This window comes from Hippocampus comes, unplaced genomic scaffold, assembly GCF_001891065.2.
Source record: "Hippocampus comes isolate QL1 unplaced genomic scaffold, H_comes_QL1_v1.1 scaffold118, whole genome shotgun sequence".
NCBI lineage: Eukaryota > Metazoa > Chordata > Actinopteri > Syngnathiformes > Syngnathidae > Hippocampus > Hippocampus comes.
In genome coordinates this window covers 223,540-244,790 of record NW_017805461.1, presented here as the reverse complement: position 1 = coordinate 244,790, position 21,251 = coordinate 223,540, and the positions used below count along the sequence as shown (strand labels likewise).

At 41.5% G+C, this 21,251-nt stretch overlaps 2 protein-coding genes across 7 annotated transcripts; one reads left to right on the top strand and one right to left on the bottom strand.

The window, feature by feature from the left end:
* Positions 1 to 445: 445 nt before the first annotated feature.
* Positions 446 to 9,915, top strand: ints10 (integrator complex subunit 10). 6 transcript variants are annotated; one of them, XM_019874884.1, is made up of 18 exons: positions 446 to 990; positions 1,242 to 1,309; positions 1,382 to 1,485; positions 1,601 to 1,740; positions 1,812 to 1,893; positions 2,774 to 2,914; positions 3,013 to 3,187; positions 3,975 to 4,144; positions 4,233 to 4,372; positions 4,483 to 4,636; positions 4,960 to 5,042; positions 5,221 to 5,376; positions 5,447 to 5,555; positions 5,639 to 5,721; positions 5,796 to 5,958; positions 6,542 to 6,635; positions 8,729 to 8,797; positions 9,189 to 9,915. In XM_019874884.1, exons 1-18 carry the CDS (start codon positions 862 to 864, stop codon positions 9,343 to 9,345), a joined length of 2,217 nt encoding a protein of 738 aa, XP_019730443.1. In that variant the 5' UTR covers positions 446 to 861; the 3' UTR covers positions 9,346 to 9,915. The 6 variants fall into 6 exon arrangements, 4 of the variants coding, with proteins under 4 accessions (XP_019730443.1, XP_019730444.1, XP_019730445.1 ...); XM_019874885.1 differs by having other exon boundaries at positions 447 to 990; positions 5,642 to 5,721; XR_002168819.1 differs by lacking the exon at positions 9,189 to 9,915 and having other exon boundaries at positions 6,538 to 6,635.
* Positions 9,916 to 10,721: 806 nt separating this feature from the next.
* atp1b4 (ATPase Na+/K+ transporting subunit beta 4) lies at positions 10,722 to 20,184 on the bottom strand. The gene is made up of 9 exons (XM_019874900.1): positions 20,015 to 20,184; positions 19,847 to 19,915; positions 19,200 to 19,416; positions 16,168 to 16,296; positions 14,395 to 14,499; positions 13,941 to 14,140; positions 12,064 to 12,120; positions 11,831 to 11,923; positions 10,722 to 11,756 (listed from the first exon to the last, which is right to left on the bottom strand). Exons 2-9 carry the CDS (start codon positions 19,901 to 19,903, stop codon positions 11,595 to 11,597), a joined length of 1,020 nt encoding a protein of 339 aa, XP_019730459.1. The 5' UTR covers positions 19,904 to 19,915; positions 20,015 to 20,184; the 3' UTR covers positions 10,722 to 11,594.
* Between the last annotated feature and the right edge of the window lie 1,067 nt (positions 20,185 to 21,251).

The window sequence follows — 21,251 nt, the reverse complement described above, 5'->3', positions numbered from 1 at the left end:
GCCAAATGACTTCCTTGTTTCTGATAGAAGTATGTATGGTGGTAAAAGTTTGGAATTTTCTGTTCTTTTATTTCACACATTGTGTCTCTCTGTGCGATCGGGTTCGTTTAATAATACAACTCCTGGTAAGAGTAGAGGTTCTTTATTTGGACTGCCGTCTTGGTCGGAGGCGGAAATCAATCACCATGTGTACATCTCTCGTAGACTCTTCTACGACTGACTCATGGCTGCGCATGCTCTGTGTGTGCTCTGTGCGCAGGGATAGCTAATCGAACAAGCAAATACGATTTGCTCATATCATTACACACATCGGCATTCGTTTGAATGCTGATCGAACTACCCTGTCGTTAGCAGCAGAATTTGTGTGTTCCAAAGTGCGGTCGTAGTTTTTTTTAAATTTATTTATTGGAGGGGGTGGGTGATTGTTTATTTTTTTTCCCAGGAGTTGTCTATGGCGGCCGTAAAGTGGAGTGTTTGCGACAGTCGTGTGGCGTCATCAACAATTCCTGAATGAACGACCGATGGGGATTATTTAAAATAAATATATTATCTGACCGTTTCTTTTATAATGCGTGTAATGTTACACGCAAACGCATACATGCTAACTGTTATCGAGAGGCGTAAATTAGAACACGCAATGAAATTAGACAGATAAAATAACCCCGAGTACTCGTTTAATAATGCTAGCGTTAGCCTTATAGTTTGTTTGTGATAGCTTAGGTTTAATTTTGAGAATGTAATTTGCACCCGCTCCGAGTAGGAAGAGATAAATAAGAATTCTGTATGACAGAACTGGACTAGAACGAGAGCTGTATCTGGCGCTAGTTTGTCGTCCTCGCTAGCGATAACTGTTCATCACAAATGTCAGCGCAAAAAGACTGCGAGTTTTTGGTCAAAAGAGCTCGGGAGCTTGTTCCTGATGACCCCTGTGCGGCTAAAGCCTGGCTCATAACTGCCAGAACGCTTTACCCTGCCGACTTTAACATACAGGTAAGGTCTACCACATCTCTTGCTGTACCCCCCACCCCGCATGGTTTTAGGTTGTTCAATTCATTAGGGACACTTGTACAATTTAAAGAAATTCAAAACGTGCTGTATCAGAGATTCTGCCTTTACAAAAGTAATAATACTTTTATTTGATTGCACTGTCAGCTCCACGTTCACGTCACCACTGTCAGTTATTTTAAAATGCAAATTTGTCCAACGTGTACGTGAGTCACAATAATACATTTTCTCCACAGTATGAAATGTACATTATTGAACGCAATGCAGAAAGGACAACTTGCGCAGGGAGATTGCTGTATGACATGTGAGTGACTTGCTCAGTGGTTCATGTCTTGGGGTGGAAACACTTTTTGAAGATATTTCGTCCATCCTTTAGGTTTTTAAATTTCCCAGATCAGCCCATTGTGTGGCGTGAGATAAGTGTCATCACAGCAGCTCTGCGCAATGACGCTCAGGACAAACATTCGCAGTTCCTTCGAGGTGAGAGAAACGTGTAGTTTCAGTTATGTTTCTTTGTGCATTGTAATGCTATACGACTATCCTTGAGGATTTAAAGCCTATTTTAACAGGCACAGTTTATGTTTGTCTTCACCAGGGCTTTTTGAAACACTGCCTGGTCGTATACAGTGTGAGATGTTGCTGAAAGCAACGGAGCAGTGCTTCAACACTTTGGAGAAGGCAGAGATGCTGTTGCTCCTCCTGAAACGCTTTCCAGAGTCCGTGGTCCAACACGGGGTATGTGATTTATGACAATACAGTGAAAAAAAGGGAGGAAATATAATTTCATTATCCTTTTGTCTCAAAAGGTGAGTCTCGGCGAGACACTGTTGGAAGCAGAGACATCTGAGAAAGTGGAATCACCCATCAACTGCTTCAGAAAACTTTTTGGTTTGTGAACACTTTAATTAGTGCTTGCAATCATTTTCTCGTGTTAAAAACGATGTGCAAAGTGCAATTATTAAAAATCGTAAACTTGAACATAGGGCACTGTATTACTTCTCAGAAATAGTATGAAATTATTGTTCCAGGGTCAAACTGTCCCCATCATATAACGCTTGTCAACTGCAAGTGTTTAAGTCACATTTTAACATTCTTAAATATCATATAGATATTGAAATAAGGCAGTGGTGTCAAACTCATTTTTCTCACGGGGCCCATTGTAGTGTTACGTTTCCCTTGGAGGGCCGTTATGACTGTAGATAAAGAAGTCAAAAATAATGTTTGATTCAACTATTGTTGAAGTTACTCGAATGAGCGAATTGGTAACCAGAAAATGCTTACAATATCTGTCTTACTTATTAGATGTGAGAATTTGAAATTTTGGTACAGGTTTTAGCAAGCATCATGGAAGAAGTTGACAAGTGTGATTTGCTTTCACGGGCCACATAAAATGATGTTGCGGGCCAGATCTGGCCGCCGTGCCTTGAATTTGACATTTTGAAATAAGATAACCACCAATATAAAAACAACAATCCTAACTTAAATGATGACTGAAGTAGTTGTGATGCAAAGGTAATATTGGTCAACAGCAAATTTTAAACCAGTGATGGCATTATGTGTCCCACAATGTATTTTTCACGCTGATTTAAAGAAGTGTCTTTACTTTTCTCTAGCATGTGAGGTTTTTGCGATTTTTAAAATTTTAAAAAAAATCTTTGACCTACAAAAGGTTGAGCGATACAGATTTTACCATGCGTTGTAAATTGTAGCGATGATGTTTCAGAAAGTTCATTTGTTGCTGAACCTAGTTTCTGTCTTTGTGATACAGTGTGTGACGTCTTTCCTTTGGTTATAAACAACATGGACATGCGCCTGCCAGCCAGCTTGATGCAGAAATATATCCTGAAAGCTGCTGAATTCTACATCGGTTATGTCACCCGAGGACCTTCACCCGATGGACAGATAAACGGTGACGTAGATCAGTGTGCTTGTTCTTGACTGTTTCTCTGGTTTCATTTATTCTGACAGCAGTAATATTAAGCTTTGTCTTTTTATTCTTTCGGTTAGCGTCTCAAGAAGGTGGTCCCCTAAAGTCTCCCAGTGTCTCCCGTGGCTCCCAGCGCTACGTTATAGGAGGCTTGTCGGAAAAGTCCTCAGTGGTCTCCGAACCTTGGGAGAGGCTGTTGGACCTGGTTGCTGTCGTCGGCACGCGATGCGAGTGGCAGGGAGACAAAGGGCAGAGGTAAGCAATCTATTGATGTCTCTGTATAGCTGTAAAAATGATCAAATTTAACGTTTGTCACACACATCAGTTATAGAGCAACACACATCTAATGCATGCAGTTTCTCAAATGGTAGCAGTGTGGGAGGTACTTTGAGCTTGTCCAGCCAATCATAAATCCGAGGATCCTCTGTAGTCCATCGGATTGAATATTTTGTGAAGCCCTCTCTCATCATCGCATCGATGCAACAAATGACAGTGTTTCCTAGTGTTCAACAATTGTTGAAATTTAAATACATTTGTTAAAATGTTTTTTGTTTGTTTGTGCACACTGTCCTACCTTGCAATTAATGGCCAACATTTATCGGAGCATAAGGAAAGGAAACTTAGGTTTTGTAACTACTAGGGGTATACTCAATAATGTTGAACACATCAGGATAGATTTTAATTTAAAAATAATTATCATAATAGGAAGGTTAAAAAAAGACAGAGACTTATACCTTTACAATATTTTTATAATTGTCATTGTATTAGTGTAGAACTGTAGTGCATAATGCCGAAAGCTTTTACGTAGCTAAATAGAGTAACCAAACTCTTAAAAAACACCTCTGTATGCTGCGGTGCAGTTGCACGCTACAAACACAAAAATACATATTTTGGTCAGTCATTACCTCTTTGGCAGTGTCAATGCAGTCAGTGCATTATTATTAGTTGATCTTTAGCTATCATATTGTGCAGCTGGACTTGATTATTTTGCCAGTGATTGTTGCGAGCTTACTCAAGTTGTAATTGCACCTTTGTTTTGTAGAAGCTATATTGACTTACTTCAGAGAGTGAAGGAGCTGTGTCGCTACTTACCGGGCCTGGAGGGAGACACCAGAGCCCGCTGCTGCAGTCAGGTCGTTATCTGCGCCGCCCTCGTCCTCTTCCGCAATGCCTTCCTCTACGTCTCAAATGTGCAGCCAGCGCTGTTCCAAGGTTGGTCATCATCGCTGCACACACACAAACATCGACTCACTATGTTTAACAGAATTAAACCTGACGACCTGTTGGTTTTATTAATCAGGCGTGAGTACTCTGAACTTGAGCCCGTGGATTCTAGTGGAGGACTTCAGCTCAGTGTACAATGATGTGGACGCGGAGAGAGGAACAGTCAAACACACGCACAAGAAACGCAAAATGGCCGATGGCAGAGAGAAGACCATTGTGAGGATAACACAAATGTACACCGATGCATTTGCTTGAAAAAGGGATCGTGTCTTTATCTACAGTGTCGGTGTATGCATGCTTGTGTGTGTGTGTGTGTGTGTATCCAGAGCTCAGATGATGAGGAAGGCTTGGGGAAGGTGCGTGGGCGACACATCTTGGTGAACAAGACCGAAATGCCCAACTGGTCAGAGACTCTGGAGGGCTTTTATACAGCGAGGGAAAGCTGGGACCTTCTTCACTCCCATGACACCCTTGAAACTGGTAATCACCTCCTCTGCTCTTTTATGTGTTAATGCTCCGTTATTCAATGCGAGTATTTCATTGGCACCAGCCTGTGGAATCTTGGTCCCAAGGCTCTATGTTGAAATGAGTTTGAGGAGCTTCATTTAAACTAAAGTAGTGCTTTTCTGCCATCTTGTGACATCTACAGGCAATTATAAACCTTTTGTGGTGGTGGGGGGTCACTTGCTCGTGCATTATTACTATTTGCAACGGAACACTGTCTCCGTTTCGAATGATTGTGTGACTTTTTATTGACATTTTTTTTTTTTTGTCGGTTGGGGGTTGATTTGTTCTTTTTACAGAGTTCAAAAAGATTTGTGCCTCTTGGAAGACCGAGAGCTGGCTGTGGTTCCGAATTTTCCTCACAGACATGATCATATACCAGGCAAGAAACTATTCCATAAACCAGAACAATGTTGAGCCAAGTAGACCAGTATGAAGTGCTGTCAGGCTACCGCAAACAAACACAAAAGTCCCTTCCAGAGAACGATTTTTCTCTGCAACGTTGTTCCAACTGTCTATCGTCTTGCTTGATAAGTGATGGTTGACCCTGTGTTTTCCAGGGACAGTACCGTAAGGCCCTGTCTAGCCTGCATCAAATGGCTGCCGTGCAGCAGCCTCCGTTGGGCCAGCAGAGTCCCTCGGGTCAGATCAGTCTGGAGCACCACAGGGCCCTCATACAGCAGGCCTCCTGCCACTATGCGCTGGGAGAATACAGGGTAAGCACAAGCATGCTTGTTCCGTACAATGTGAGTCATCTCTGCTGCCCCACTCATTCAGTTTTTTTAGATGGCCTGTGAGAAGCTTCTTGATGTTGTCAGCGGACTGGTACCCCCAAACCATGAACCAGTAAAGGCCTCCGAAGATCAGATGAGAGTCAAGACCAAAGTGAAGAAAAGTAAGATATTCATTCTTGGATTTTTCACGAGGCGATTTGACCAAATAACCAAATCATATGACTGATTATTCATTTGTCCAAACTAGGTCATGACCTGAGATTGCTCCCATGCACCAGCAATGCTGTGTTGCCTTTCTGCCTCCAGCTGATGTTGGCCTGTTTCAAGGTACTGTTTGTCCACGTTGTGCAGTTATAGTCATATGTACTAAAACAACCATTTTCTCCTTTTGCGCCACCCAGCCACGAGCCTTTACAGACACCCGAGATGACCTGTCGTTAGGTCACGTGGTGGTCCTCCTGCAGTACGACTGGCCACAGGGCGAGGTGCTCTTTCTAAAAGCCGTGGATAAGATCTGTCTTCAAGGCGGTTTCCAGTATGAGAATTTCTTCAACTATGTCACCAGTATCCTGCCTTACAGATTCTTTATTGTCCTTGCAAACGTAATCTGGATCCATTTTCTCAATGTTGTATTTATTCCCTGTCTTACCGATAAATGATTGATCCTGTGCCAAAATGGAAAAAAACAATTTTTGTGTTTTAGATGACATTTTGGGATAAAATATCTGTCAAACAAGGTTATGTCCTTACGCAGACAGAAAGAAAGTAAATTAAGCAATTTTTGTTTTGCTGTCAAATGACAAAATGAGTCAAATTTGACCTGAATAGGTTGTAAGTACTGTATTTTTTGGACAATAAGGCCCCCAGAGTATAATTCACACCAGTCAAAAAATGCTACATGAAGATGATGAAAACAAATGTAAGTCACACTGGAGTATAAGTTTCATTTTTTTCGAGGGAAATTGATTTTACGAAAACCGAGACAACCCAAAATCCCCGTTCACTCAACGTGGCAGCGTTTGGAAATTAATTTGACCGGTCACAAATTTATATCATTGTTCAAATGTGCCAAAATCATAGCAGCACCACACCCCGTGTGCTCTCTTGTCATGGATGTTACCCTCCTTGAGCTCATATCCTTTGTCAGACATCGACATGCTGGAGGAGTTTGCTTACCTGCGAACTCCTGACGGCGGCAGGATCCAGCTGGAGCTGCTACCCAATCAGGGAATGCTGATTAAGTAAGTGCTTCACATTCAATCAGTCAGCATCCGGTCTGGCATACCCCAGGCTTTGTTGGTTTGTTGTTCAGAAAGAAGGTCAACTTGATGATCAGTTTGTGGAGGACTTAACCCACAAAGATGCTGTCATAGGAGCGGGCTTTAAAAAGAGAAGGGTTGTACAGTATCTCATAAAAGTGTGGGACACCCCTTACATTTTTGGGAATATATTTTTTTAGGGGGCAACACAGGAGAAATGATATTTCACTATGTAGAAAGTAGTGAGTCGAGATGAACTATCACCGCAAAAATAACTCAACACGTAACCATCAATGTCGAAACCACTGGCAACAAAAAGTGACTACACCGAAGTGAAAATATCCATATTGGGCCAAAAGTGTTGATCATGGCCACCAATGTTTTTTTTTCCCCCATTACTACTCCAACCTTCTTGGGAATGGAGTCGACCAGAGTTTTACAGGTAGCCATTGGAATCCTTTCCACTCCTCCAGGACGCCGACTCGGAGCTTGTGAGTGGGTATTGGCAGTCTTCCTATAGCCTTGAAAGGAGGCCAGAGGTCACAAACATTTTTTGTGAGCCGCCACTTTAGTACCGAATAATGTGAAGGGTTACCAGTTAGATTGGGACTTCTGAAATACTAAATTGGCTAAAATTTGCTTTCAATACATGGCCATAATTAATGACACGATGAAGATGTGAAGGCACTGATCATTTTTATGATTTCTCACAATAATTACAGTTTGAATATTTTGAGCCACAGTCTCAAGTAAACTTTTGGAGATTTATTTCTCCCGTTGATTCCGAATCTGCCATCGTTTTTTTTCATTCGCGAATCAGGTCTTCATAATAGTAATATAATAACAGTAATATAATATGTAATATTGTAATCTATATTGTAATGTTTATGGAATTAATGGTTAGGTTCAGCAACAGGTGGAATTTTTTTTCTGAAGTGTCATAGTTATAAAATATAGAGGTAAACTCCATATTGTGCAAACTTTTGTAGGTCAGACTTCAAATTGAAAATATCTAAAAAAATCTGTAGTGCTGGGGGAAAAAATACTTCCATTTTTTGGGGGGGAAATCAGCGTCAAAAATACGTTAAAGGGCATATAATGCCATTTCTGATAAAAATTTGCTGTTGACCAGTGTAAATAATAACATGGTGAGGATGTGATGGTACTGATCGTCATAATAATTATCAACAATGATTGAAAAGGTAAGATAAGATAAGAAAAGCTTTATTAGTCTCACAATGGATACATTCCAATTCACAGCAGCAAAGTTACGAAAAGAATTAGAAGAACAAAATATAGGAGTTGCTGTAAAGGCAGCCACTCTCGCGGCACCATCTTGAAGTCAAAATAAAATAATACAACACAATACATAAGACACAGACAGTCGTGCGATCTTAACCACTTTTCTGCATCCTCTTTGTTGTATGAAGCAATTATAGATCAAAGATGAGGGATGTAGAAAAATATAAATTTTCAACTCTTTCTTTAAATCTCTTCATGTGTTTACATTTTGTAATGTTCACGTCTACAACATTTCTAAGAAATCACATTGTCTCATCACTGTTGAGTTACTTTTTGAAGAGACCTTCTTATGTAGAGTACCTAGGGCAACATGTCTTTTTCACATCTTTAGCTATTTGCCACGAGGTGACATGTTCAACTTCCAGTGACTGCTGTGAGACTATGAGAGCGATAACACGAACAACCCACACGACACCATGGATGGAAAAAATGGCTAATTGGGCCCAATATGGACAATTTCGCCTAGGGGTGTGCTCATTTTTGTTGCCAAGGTTTTAGACATGAATGGCTGTGTGTTGACTTATTTTGAGGGGAAAGGACATTTACACTGCTCTATGAGCTGCACACTGACTTCTCTCCAGTGAAGTAAAGTGTCATTTCTTCTCGATTGTCCCATGAAAAGACATAAAGTGTTGAGAACAATGCGCGGGTTGTACTTAGTTTTGTGAGATACTGTCTGTCAAATCTATCAACTTAAACTTTCAGAGTTGCAGACTTAGGATCACTGAAATGCAACCGCACTGACCGAGTGTTTGAATGTTGCTGTCCCTCAGGAACCCTAGGCCCACCCTGGGGTTGGAGTTAAACACCCTTCTGCTACAAGGGGTGCAGACGATGGACAGGTACCCCGGGCCCCTCCTACCACAGTGCCCATCCCTCCCCCAAGCACCAGTCACCATTCATTCCCAACTCCAAGGCCTGTCATACCCCCCTTCCCAGATTTTTATTTGGGCCAATCATTTAAGAACAAGTCGTCGTCGTCGTCGCCGTTTGGTTGATTTGAGCCATCGCTCGTCTTTCTGTGGTCATCACCGTTGTTAGTTAAGACGATGTCGTTCTTGTTGTACAGTTAGTTTCTTTTGGCCTTTTCACAGCACTTGGTCTCATTTCATTTGTGCTTATATTTCATGTGTACTGTCGATTGAGCTTGTTGCTTAATGGTATATAATTGATTTGGCATTCAAACATCGCTCTCTAAACGCAATGACTGTTTATCTGTGTTCTCATGTGCAGACACCACACAGTGACGAGAGGGATCACCAAAGGAGTGAAGGAGGATTTCCGTCTGGCCATGGAGAGGCAAGTGTCGCGGTGTGGGGAGAACCTGCTCAGTGTGCTGCACCGTTTCTGTATCAACGAGAAAATCATCATCGTCCAATCTCTCCCTTGACACATTCTCAAAAAGGAGGTTCAACAGGTTTTGTTTTTTGTTTTTTTTTTAACAGTAAAATGTGGAAAAAGCACTTCATAGTTACCACACTGGTATTTTGTTTTGGGGTGGGGCTTAATAATAACCATATATAGTTCCGTACTGGTGTGTTGGTTTTAACATGCATAACCACAACATTTCAAGTGGTTTTAATAGGATGTGATATTTTGTCAGAGGTTTGATAAAATAATTCCCATTTTGGTTTTCTTTGTGAGAAAAACATGAACTTGTTCTTGTCTTCTGATGCATTACCACTCCCACCATTGGGCACAAGATGGCAGCAACTAAAAATTGCATTCAAAGGAAAATGGTTAAAATGTTGGAAACGTCTATGAAAAGCCTTGTCGACAAACCCTTTGTAAATACCTTGCTGGCATTCAGAGTGAGCCACTTAAATAACCGCTTTTGGAGGTCCTTAGATTTTGCAAGTGTACTTGCCTTGGGGTGTACTTGGGTTCTTTTTATTTTGCTTTTGTGCATTTTAGATTGGCCTTAAATTGTAAATAAAGCAGTCAACAATCTTGGTGTATTATCTTGAATGAGATTTTTTTAACACACATTTTGTTGACTTAACAAAATGTTCATATATTCTTTGACAAGCAAACTGATGTGTTGTGATGTATAGTAATTTGCAACATTAACATAAAATCAATAAATACCAAATTTCACATTTTTTATTTGCCTCCTACTCATTTTTCTTTATTTTCCCAATGCAAACAACGATAGTTGCTTACTTCCACCATTTGAATGCAGAGAAGACAAAGATGTACTTTATTAAATTAGGTAGAAAATTTATGCTGGGGTGGGGCACAAATGACAGATTTTCATCAAGTTTACCAGACCCCTGCAGATAACGAAAACATTTCAAGTTGCGCAAAAAAACCCCAACACTTAAATATCCAAGAGTGCTTGAAAGCCAAAATCCAAAAGCAAGTGTCAATTTTCATCAAGAGTCACAGCCTGACCCCACAATAATTCCATTTCTATTCTTGTGGGACGGAGTTGATCAAGATTTAAAACTACGGGGTTTGGCCTCAACTCTGACAAAGTAATGGAATGAGATCAAACGGGACATATACAGACCAAGGCGTACAGTATTTTACCAAATACTGTATTGGGTTTTACTAACAAGCAGATGCAAATTCCCCATCTCATGTTAGCCCACCAATGTTTATTGGGTCATGCCTTCACACGATAGAAAATATTTCAGGTAAATTTTCTTCTCGGCGTTGCCGCCCCAAGCAACACCGCCCTGAACGGCCGCTCATGTTGCACATGCCAGAAATCACCAATGCCTCCAACATTCATTTTACAGACAAAACTGACAGAACAACTTGTCATACATTGCGTTTATTACAACTACCACAGGAATAAATACAATATTGACACATGGTTTAGTTGCACAATTGAAGCAGGGTTAATCTCCTCCCAAAATGTCTAAGGCTAATTTACATTGACAGTCCACTTGTAGGTAGAAGTTTCAAACACAAGTTTCACAAATGCCTTATTCACAAAAAGTAAAGAATATTGGGCTTTCAAGTGAAATTCCAAGATGAACCAAAAATGCACGATGAGCTTTACAAGGAGACTTAATCAGACCATGTCAAAATTTGACTGCACATGTAACCGTTGCATGTTTCAATGCACAACTTGTGCCTTCTAACAAGGATCAGAATGGCAAAATTCACGAGACGTTCAAAAGTTTTCAGGTCACCTGTAAAGGTTATAGAATTATCCTGAAATTTCATTTGAAATCCGACAATCCTGAACCTTTTGTGAGCAGTGTATTGTACGTACTGTATATATAAATCAAGGCAAGTGGTGTGTGACATAGATCAGCCTTTTATTGTGTGAGTACAGTGCAAGACTTTTCTTCATTGCACAATATTCGTTCAAATATACATGTTCAAAAAAATACAAGCACAAATAATTAGTACAGTCACACCAAAACATTTTACCCCCCCCCCCAAAAAAAATCTGCATATTCTATATGCTCATACCCAGTGGATAACAATGTGTCTAAAGAGCATAACTGGTTTTTAATTCTTAATTGGATTTGCATAGCCAAGGAAAAATCAAATCTGGGCAAAGTTTAGTTGGATTAATCTAATTATCTCGTGAGGAAATGACTGTCATTGTGCTTGGGGTGTGTGTGGAGGTGTCACAGAGAGGGAAAATGATTATTCAGCATAATGAGCTTCCTGTAGCTCCTACGCTCCAACTTCCAAGAAGAAAGTGACGCTCCCAAGGTAGCGGTCGGTGGGCGAGTCGTTGATGATGCCCTTTCCGTTCAGCTTGCACTGCACTTGGATATGAGTATCGTACTGCACTCCCGAGAAGCGCACGGCCACCACCGGAGACGAGTAGTTCACCTGACGGCCCAGATGTCAAGACATTGATTGTGTAACAAACTTTTTGAATTGATTGGTTGGTAATATGCTCTTACATGTCGGAGTTTCCCGTAGTAAGGATAGTACTTCAGGTCAAAAATACTCTTGGGGAAAAATTGGATTTCTCCCAAGGCATCTGGTGGTCCTCTCTACAGGAGACATTTGTTGAAAGAGACAATTTAATTTTCATTACTTCTTATAGTCAACCTTTCTAATGTAGAGGTTTCTCATAATTGCATTACTCTCTCAAGATACAACACACCTATTAAAAGGGGATGTTGATAGATACCTTGACTCCGCAGGTAACATTGACCGGTTTCCCTTGGCCAGGCAGGTATCCAAGAATCTAGAGGAAAAAATGTTTAATTTTTGTATATCTCACTATCATTGCCATAACACAGGGGTGTCAAACTCATTTTTGTTGCGGGCCACATTGTAGTTACGGTTTCCCTTGGTGGGTCGTTATGAATTTTGGGAAACCATCTAAATCTTTAATCACCTCCACATATTACATACACAGCGCACAATAAATTGATGGATAGACACTAGTTTTAAAATCAGAAGTCAAGAATAATGACTGACTTATTGTGGATTACATATGACAATTTGAAATTTTGGTTCTGTAAGCATCATGGAACTTGACCGACTTGATTTGCTTTTGCAGGCCATGTAAAATGATGTGGCGGGTCAGATCTGGCCCCCCGGGCCTTGACTTTGATAGTACAGTATACCATAACAGAACTCCTCTCCTTCCTTTTTCATCTCAACAGTCTTTTTTATAGCAACACTGTCACCTAGCGTACAGTTAGAGAACATAACACATTTCATCCGTCCATTCATTTTCTGTACTGTAGCTTGTTCTCATTCGAGCAGCAGCTTTGGTTTTTGGAATTTGGGAGGAAGCTGAAGAAAATCCATTTCGGCAAGAACACGCAAACTTCATGCACTTCTCGATTGTGAGGCAGACGTGCTAACCCAGGGGTGTCAAACTCATTTCACATGGTGGGCCACATACGGCCTCGGTAGATGTCAAGTGGGCCCGACCATTAAAATGATACCATACTTTGCTATAAATAACCAAAACAATATGTCTTTCTTTTGTTTTGGTATAAAGAAGCACAAGAACATTAGGAAAATGTTGAAATTTAACGAACATATCTTTTACAAAATATTTCATGAACCACCTTACATTTCCTTCGACAAATGTGCAATTTACTTTTATCATTCACATATATGCATTGCAACTGATCCCACTGATTGTACAAACTTTAACAAGTAATTGGTATTGAAAAATACAGTAATGCACTTTAAGATTAAACAAGATTTATGAACAAAGGAAGTTTTGAACCATGTACACATGCATATAAAATCTAAAGGTAATCCCTGCCTACATCTTACAAACTAAGGAGAGTGCTATTAAATGTGTAAATGTGAAAGTGCTATTGAAAGCGTCTGCTGTCATGGGTCTGTCTCAGTGACGGACTGAGGCTGCTGTTGTCTTCTTCTCTGATCAAAACAGTGTCCCCTTGCGGATACTCAATGAATTGCACCTTATTAAAAATATTAATTCTGTGTCTTTAATAATGCATTTTTTTTTCACTTTTAAATTATCCTGCGGGCCTGATTGAACCTCCTTGCGGGCCGGTTCCGGCCCGCGGGTCGTATGTTTGACAACCCTGCTTTACATAATCATCTCGCGGGCCGGATTAACCTCCTTTGCGGGCCGGATCCGGCCCGCGGGTCGTATGTTTGACACCACTGTGCTAACCCCTCATTATCGGTTGCTATTAAAATCACAATCTCAATCTATTCGCTGCATGGTTAAAGCAATATCGAAAATCTGTAATTGACCCCCCCCCCGAAAAGATTTGTAATTGCCTTTAGCTGCATGAACTCCTTAACTCTCTTCAACATGCAGTAGTTCCATGGCACCAAGATGCCAGCAAAGCACTAGTCTTGTATAAATGAAGTTCCTCAATTCACTTCAGCATAAGTTCCTTGGCTCCAAGTTATCACAAGATGGCAACCAAGTAATTCTTTCATTGCCATCCTCAAAAGGCTTTTTTCCTCTACCTTAAATGGCCACAAGGTGACACTATATAACATAATACCTTTGTATCACTGCCCGCCCAAAAAAAGAAAGAAAGTCCGATTCTTTCCTCTTACCCTGTTCATTCGCAGGAGTATACACGGCCTCCCCTGCGAGTAGCCGTAGTGGGGGTCCTGCAGGCCCGAACACTCCCCCAGCCAGGACCTCTTGAACTGGCACGCTTTCCTCTCTGCGTCCTCCTCCAAGTCTTCCTGCATGAAGTACCTGTCCTGTGTGCAGCGGATGTTCTTCCTCTCCTGTGCGCCATCATTGTAGGCTAAGGGGGGTGAAATAGGGGGATCGGGGCTTGAATAAATCGTTGCAATAGCTCTTCCTTGCCAAGGCCTCTGATTAAGGCAGCGTGAATGAATACAAGAAAAGGTGGGGGGTGGGGGGGCACACATACACACAAAGAGGTTTCCCTTCCCAGCATGCAATGCCGGAGCAAAAGAGACTACGGGACAAAGGTACTGATGAGGATCCGTGAACTGGGTTTAACCCATGCCAGCCTCCCGAGTGTGACAAACTCACGTCGTAAGTGTTCATCCATGGAGCGGGCGTAGCGCTTCCACGATTTGCGGTCAGAGGCATTGAAGGAGATGTCGTGACCTTCCAGGTGTGGCGCCATGGTCATACCTGCCAGTGGAGACCCACAGACAGTCAACTGTGACAAGACACGAGGGGTGACCGACAGGGAGAAGGAGAGCCGGTGGGGGCTGAAGGCTTGAAAGACCGAGTGTGAAATCTGAAGCCTAATAAGTTTGCACACTTTTTCCACCAGGGATCATCTCAAAAAATACTTGGCTCTCCAAATACCTCCATAATGACCAACATTAAAGTACTGGAACATAGTAGGTGTAATTATACCTTGAAAAAAAATGAGAGGTTTTACTGCTAGAAAGTATTATTGTAGATCATTGTAAAAGTATGCACCGTTTGAACACGCACTGCACTTACTAAAGGGGAAAACCAACAGAATTAAATAGTTTCATTCAATATTGCAAATTAAATAAAATAACAGTTGTACATTCAATAAAAATTTTAACGCGAACTGTTAAAATTGAGTGCTTTGAAGTGAAATGAAACTGAACTGTACTTGAAAAAATATACTTGAAAAGTAAAAACTATCCTGTATTGGATTATATTTTTTTCCCGCCAAACAGTCTATATGCATCTCGCTGCAAGCTTTATTTTAACCTTTGATTGTATTTAATGTTTCAAATGTAAAATTTATCTTGACTTAATTTAATGCTTCTTTTGCAGACCACAAGAGAGACCTCACATGCCACCCGTGCCCCTCCAACCACACAAAAGATGTGCCTTTTACGCAGTGGTCCCCAACCTTTACTTCATCTATCCATCCATCCATCCATCCATCCATCCATCTATTATTTCCTATTTTCACCGACAGGCATAGACACAAATCAAAACAAATGATTACATAACACAACAAGATGACCCCCAATCTGTGTTAATTCATTTTGTTGGGGATGTTGAAAATGGAAGGAATTTGTTGCTTTTCTGTCAGTCTCCCGATAGTCTGTTTAAAATACTTCCCAGTTGTTTTGATAACGTGGTTTAGTCAAAATACCCCAAGGATCAAGAATTAAAGTGCAATTTATATGATATTAGCGGCTGTAGCTGTGGGGGCTAATTATTCAGATAGTGTAGGCCAGACTCTAACCGTCGTGTGAAAGTGGCTTTAGAGCTTTGCTTAATTTAGCTGATCATGTCATGAATGAAGAAACTCAGTGAGGGTCGGTCTTATGTAAATTTGCCCCACAGTTATGTAACAGTCGGTAGGAAGTGCGGAATGTCTGACAAGCACATTTTCAGATGTAGACAAATTCAAGCTTTACTTGACATTTTAAGCACATTTGATGGTTTGGCAAGCAATTAAACAGTCCGTTTTTCATAATATGTCCTCTTCAAGATCAGCCTCAACCGATGACATCATAGCGTTTCATCTTTTTCCGGGTTATCATTTTACGATCACATTTTACAGGAGTTAACTTCTTTCAGCATTTCTGTGACAATTTATAATGTTAAAAGAACTTTTGGTCATTAAATTCCTGTCATGCTATTAACATGACCGTTTGTTTTTGCTTTAACATTAAAGTCGGGCGCCTTATTGTTTTTACATCTCACTATTAACGGTGATTCACTTATTTTGATGGTCAAGAAAGATGAAACAAAACACAACTTATTTGAGCATGCAACTGATCAATTTGGTTGCTGTGGTGTACCAATCATTTGGACCAAAAACAAGTCGACTCAATGTGAAGGGTGTGGTGTTCCGTTTACCTGGTGGCATCACTCTGTCGTTGTAGGTGGGATGGTAGGGACTAATGGACCACATGAGGCAAAATATACAGCCGCCGAACATGGCCGCCAGGAAGGTGTAAAGTGCAGCGTAGAAGAGGAGGATGAGGCCTAAAAATTGAGAGAAAAGAGCGATTAGAAGACCTCATGGGAACTCACAAGACTTCACTTGTACTTAATAATGGACTGTACTGGAATGTGATCTATCCAAAACCCTTTTGGCATACACGTTGCATTTGGAATGAAATCATCCGTAATGACCCAATGTGCATTGATTGCAATTATGATACTTGGTCAATAATCTTTTTTATTTAATAAAAAGACTGTAGATCACATTCAAGGAAAACTACTGTAATGTCACATTGTGCTTCCTTAACATCAATTTATTTCCCCTCCAAAATGGCCTGATCTGACAACACAACTATTTTTTTAAATTTTAGCATGTCATAGCTGAAATCTAAATTTAGCATAGATCAATAGGATTGTGGCTAATTGTTGCTTGGCAAAATTCATAGAACTCAATGAAAAGTGAAATAAATCTTTTTTTTTCCATATACGTACTCCAAAAACAAGACTTTAAAGGTTTATTATGAGACATGTTTGTGTAGACATATATATTATGCCGCCCAATCACTGATCTATATTCAATATAAAATGCAGACTGAACTCTTGAAAAGAGAGAACGTTGCAGATTTACTTCAGCGGCTAATAAAGGGGTTCTCTACGAAAAATTACATGACTAATTCAGCAGCTTGCCTTTGTAGATAATTTTGCATTACTATTGTTGTAATTTCTGGATTTTTCAATCATTTTGGCTCATGGAATTGTTAAGATTACTTATATCCTCCTACTTCAGTTCAAGAGAAAAAAAAGCTGAAAAAATCTACAAATTGCATGTCTGGTTTGTTAGTTTTTCTGAGTCTTCCTGAATAACTGACATTTTGCTGTGCGTGCACTTTTCACAGTTGGGACGATGTAGTTGCAGCCATGCCTCGTGTACCCCGAGTCCACAAAGGCTTTTCTGTTAGAGCCCAGTGAGAATTCTTCCAGCTGTCTTTTCACTAAGGAACACAGTGAACCTCCGGTTGACATCGTAGTGAAGGTCCTTTGCAGCCATGGAGGCCTCGGCCGGCCAGCTCCAAGGAGCACCAATCACCCCACTCTGGTATTGTATGGACGCGCTTGCTCACTTGCTCATTCTTGCCCGGGATACGTGGGCCCCTATTCCTCTTAAGGTTGCACTCATTGACAAGGTGGCTGCGGGAAGCTGTGCATGTGCTGCAGCATCGAGCACGTTTCTTTTTTTTATTTTATTTATTTCACCTAGAATTAAAGCTCCATTTTCTTGTGTACCAAACTTTTGGAGTGGGGGGGGGGGCCGGGGGGCTGGATGTGTACGTGCTAGCTTGCACCGAGGGGGTTTGGCATCCGTGATGAGTTCATTGTAGGGGGTGTCGCAGCAGCTTTGGGAACGAGGATGTGGAGAGCATGTTAAGATGCGGCTGGAATGTGATTTCTGGCTAACACGAGTCTCGGAGCGGCGCGCTCCCACTGGGATCACGTCCCCGGGCGGGCTGTTTTTCTCTGGAATTGTCTGTGCACCTAAGTAAACAGCAGTGACACACACATAGACTGGAAGAACTGTTCAAGTTTTCCCAAAAGCATCTAAGTGAACAGTGAGCAACCTGGGGCCCGTGGGCCATATGCGGTTTGCGAGCGCATTTGATCCAATTCGAAAAACAAAGAAAATTTGACACAGGAAGGCTGAACTCCTTCACCTTAGAACTCTGAACCAGGGGAGCTAACCACTCTTGCACTGCGCTGCTGCATTTACCTCACAAATCCTCATGTTACACAGCCTACGGCCTGGTGCGCACAGACAATCGGGCTGCTAATTTTGCCCCTTCCCAACCAAGGAAATCGAACGCAATCTAATAACTGTCTTGTGGGATGATCCTGTAAATTAGCCTTTGATTTGAGGTGTGTTAAGTATGGATTTGTCCTAATAATGTGGTCCGAAATGGGACAGGGCTGGCCATCTCAAATATCAAATTTATTTAATATTTACAAGCAAAAATCTTCATATGTGTGTAGAAAGCTGACGAGTCATTTGATTCCGAGGACTATGACACCAGCGAATGTAGCCAATCAAAGAAGTGCCCCGACTGACAAAGAAGGAGGCAGCGGTGAAAGAAACATGTCCCATAATTTATTTATTTATGTATTTTTTTTTTTAGTATGAAAGCGGGATCCCCACATGACAGGAAGTATTTTCCAAAGCAAGTTTTTTTCTTGCTGACAAAGCCATCTTACAACGCTCCCGCCTCCGGTTGTCTTCAGAACTATTGGCGCATTCCCGGAAGTGTCTGCTCGTCTTCGTTTTTGTGAAATCACGTGTGATCATATGTGATCAATCTGCCTTGAAGGACGGCATTCTAGACTGGTGGTGAAACTGAATCATTGTGTGTGGTATTCTGTGTTGAGATGATCTGAGCAGACACACACAATATGACCAAAACTGTTAAATGTCTGACTTTCCATTTTTATGTGTGAGGTCTGTCAAAGATTTAAAAAAATAATTGAAAATTGAAAAATCCTTATGAGTGTACCAGGCTTAAGTTACATATATTTATTTAAATGTTTTATGTTTTTATATTTTACTATGTACTGTAGTGCTATTTTCCTTTATTAAATACATCGAAAAAAAAAATTGCTGTTTTTTTGGGGGGCTGGAACGGATTAATGGCAATTACAATTTATTCCAATGAGGAAAACTGATTTGCTATACAAACTTGTTCACAAAACGAGTCACACTTGGAAGTCAAGTTACCACTGTGTCATACTAAAAATGTTAGACTGGCGCTAGGGTTGTTCCTAAATTCATTAAGGCCTTGAATTCAAAGACATTCGAACATTACATGTTTGCTTCATCACAGCAGTTTTATCCGTAAGGCCAACCGAAATGTTACAATCCCAAGACCTAGAAAACCTCTGCCCGCCTCGCGTCAACTCACTCCAGCTCTTCCCCGAGCGGCCCATGAACTCCTTGGTCTCCGCATTCCACAGGTAGGTCTTCAAGTCGCTGATCTTCTGGTGCAGCGTCCGTCTGGGCAAGGGCCGGCGCTTCCACCTCTCGAAGTTGAGGTCCTCCTGCTCCAGAGGCTGGTGCTCGGCCAGCTCCTCCTGCTCCTCCTCCAGCTCCTGGCCATGTTTGAGGATCACCTTGGTCGGCTGTCGGAGAGAAGGGGAGAAAAGGCGCTCAACGCACATGTCCACCTCTGCCTGATCGAAAGTGTTTGTTTTTTTTTCTTTTCGTGGTAAAATGACAGACATTTAAGACGACCCTTCACTTGGCTGCATATTCATGATGTGGTCCTGTCTCCTGTCTCCGTGTTTAGGTGGATCATAAGATCCCGCTGGTGACCTTCGCGGCCCCACATTGAGAGAGACGACCTCCCTTGGAGCGGACCCTCCTGCTTGCATGTGGCAGCTCATGTCCAGATGTTTGGACTCGCAGACCCCAGGGGGACACGCAAGTACAGTAAGTATCCCCCAAAAGAGTCCCCACACTCTCCAAAAAAGCTAAATGTGAATCGAACACCTCACACACTGTTTCAGTCCTAAAATGATGATTTTCATTTTCTTTCATTTGAGCACTTACTGGACTTTTCGGGAGCGGGATCTCCTCAGATCCTCCTTCTGTGGAACTGGGCTCCATCTCAGCAAGAACCTCAACATCATTAAACATTGTGTTTGAAAATATTAAAATAATATGGAAACGAATCAAAGACCAGACCGACTGAAAAGGTACAGAAAATAAATCACTCACCTGACGTTCTTCCGGTAGAAAAGTGTATTTAAAAAGCGTGAAATGTTAAAAAAAATGCTTTTTGTCAAAAGTTTTTGGGGGGTTTCATTAGAAAGTTTGAGGCCGAGGTGTGGAGAGCCTCCTTCATCGAAACGCCCAACTTAGTGAATGAAGTCAGGAAATGAGAATCATTGGGAGAGGGTGGGGGCGAATACTAAAGTGCTTTTTTCCCCGTAGGGTTCAAGGAACGTTTTGGCAACGGCCCGCAGCCTGGCGCTGCATTCTCCACACGCACACCGTTACGCATTGTCTCTAAAGTGAGCAAAAACATAGCCTGAATACAATATTTAAAGCTGGTTACAACAGTAAAGATACAATCATTTCTCTGCCTCAGTCATGTACCTGTGCAAAAAAAAAACAAACAACAAAAACAAAAAAAAAAACAACGCCGTGATTCATCTATTTTTGCTCTATTTTATTCTGGTTCCTAACAATAAAAGCAGCATAATTAATGACACGGTGACATGCGTTGGCACATGCGTGGTGCATCTTACAGAGCCTCTTTGCAAGCGTTCAACATAAACTCCTCAAGTTCAAGGAGTCCCCCCACCCACCACCACAGCCTCCCTCCCACCGCCACACAACGCATCTGCACAACAGTCACGTACGTCGCACCAAACGCAAGCCCGAGTGCAAGCGGGAGAAGAGGACTCACTTGTGAGCCCGGCTTTCTGTTACATGAAAAGAGAAGTTGCGTCATGGAAAGAAAAACGACTGGATATTTGGAACGTGCATCCGCGCGTGCTTCTTTGTGTGAATTTCATGGTGAATGGGGACCCATTCTCAGCATGTTGCACTTTTGCTATGAGCCCGCCAAAGAGTACCATGATGACCCTAAAAAGTCACTTCAGTGCATCAATCATGTTAAAATGAGAGTTTGGTGTTGAAATGTTTTGGTAGGGATGTGCAGCGGAGATTGGGGAGCTTCACACAGGGAAACCCTGAATGTGGTTGAGTGCACTGCATTGTGGTATTGACCCTAGACTTGCTGTGTATTGTAACACTCCACCATCACACCTATTCATTTTCTGTTGTGCTTATTCTCATTAGGGTCACGGGTGAGATCAAGCTTATCCCAGATGACTTCTGCCAAGAGGCGGAGTGCAACCTGGACTGGTCCTGTCACCAGAGAATCACAGGGCACAAACAAACATTCATTCATTCACACTCACATTCACAGCGGTTACGGAACACCACG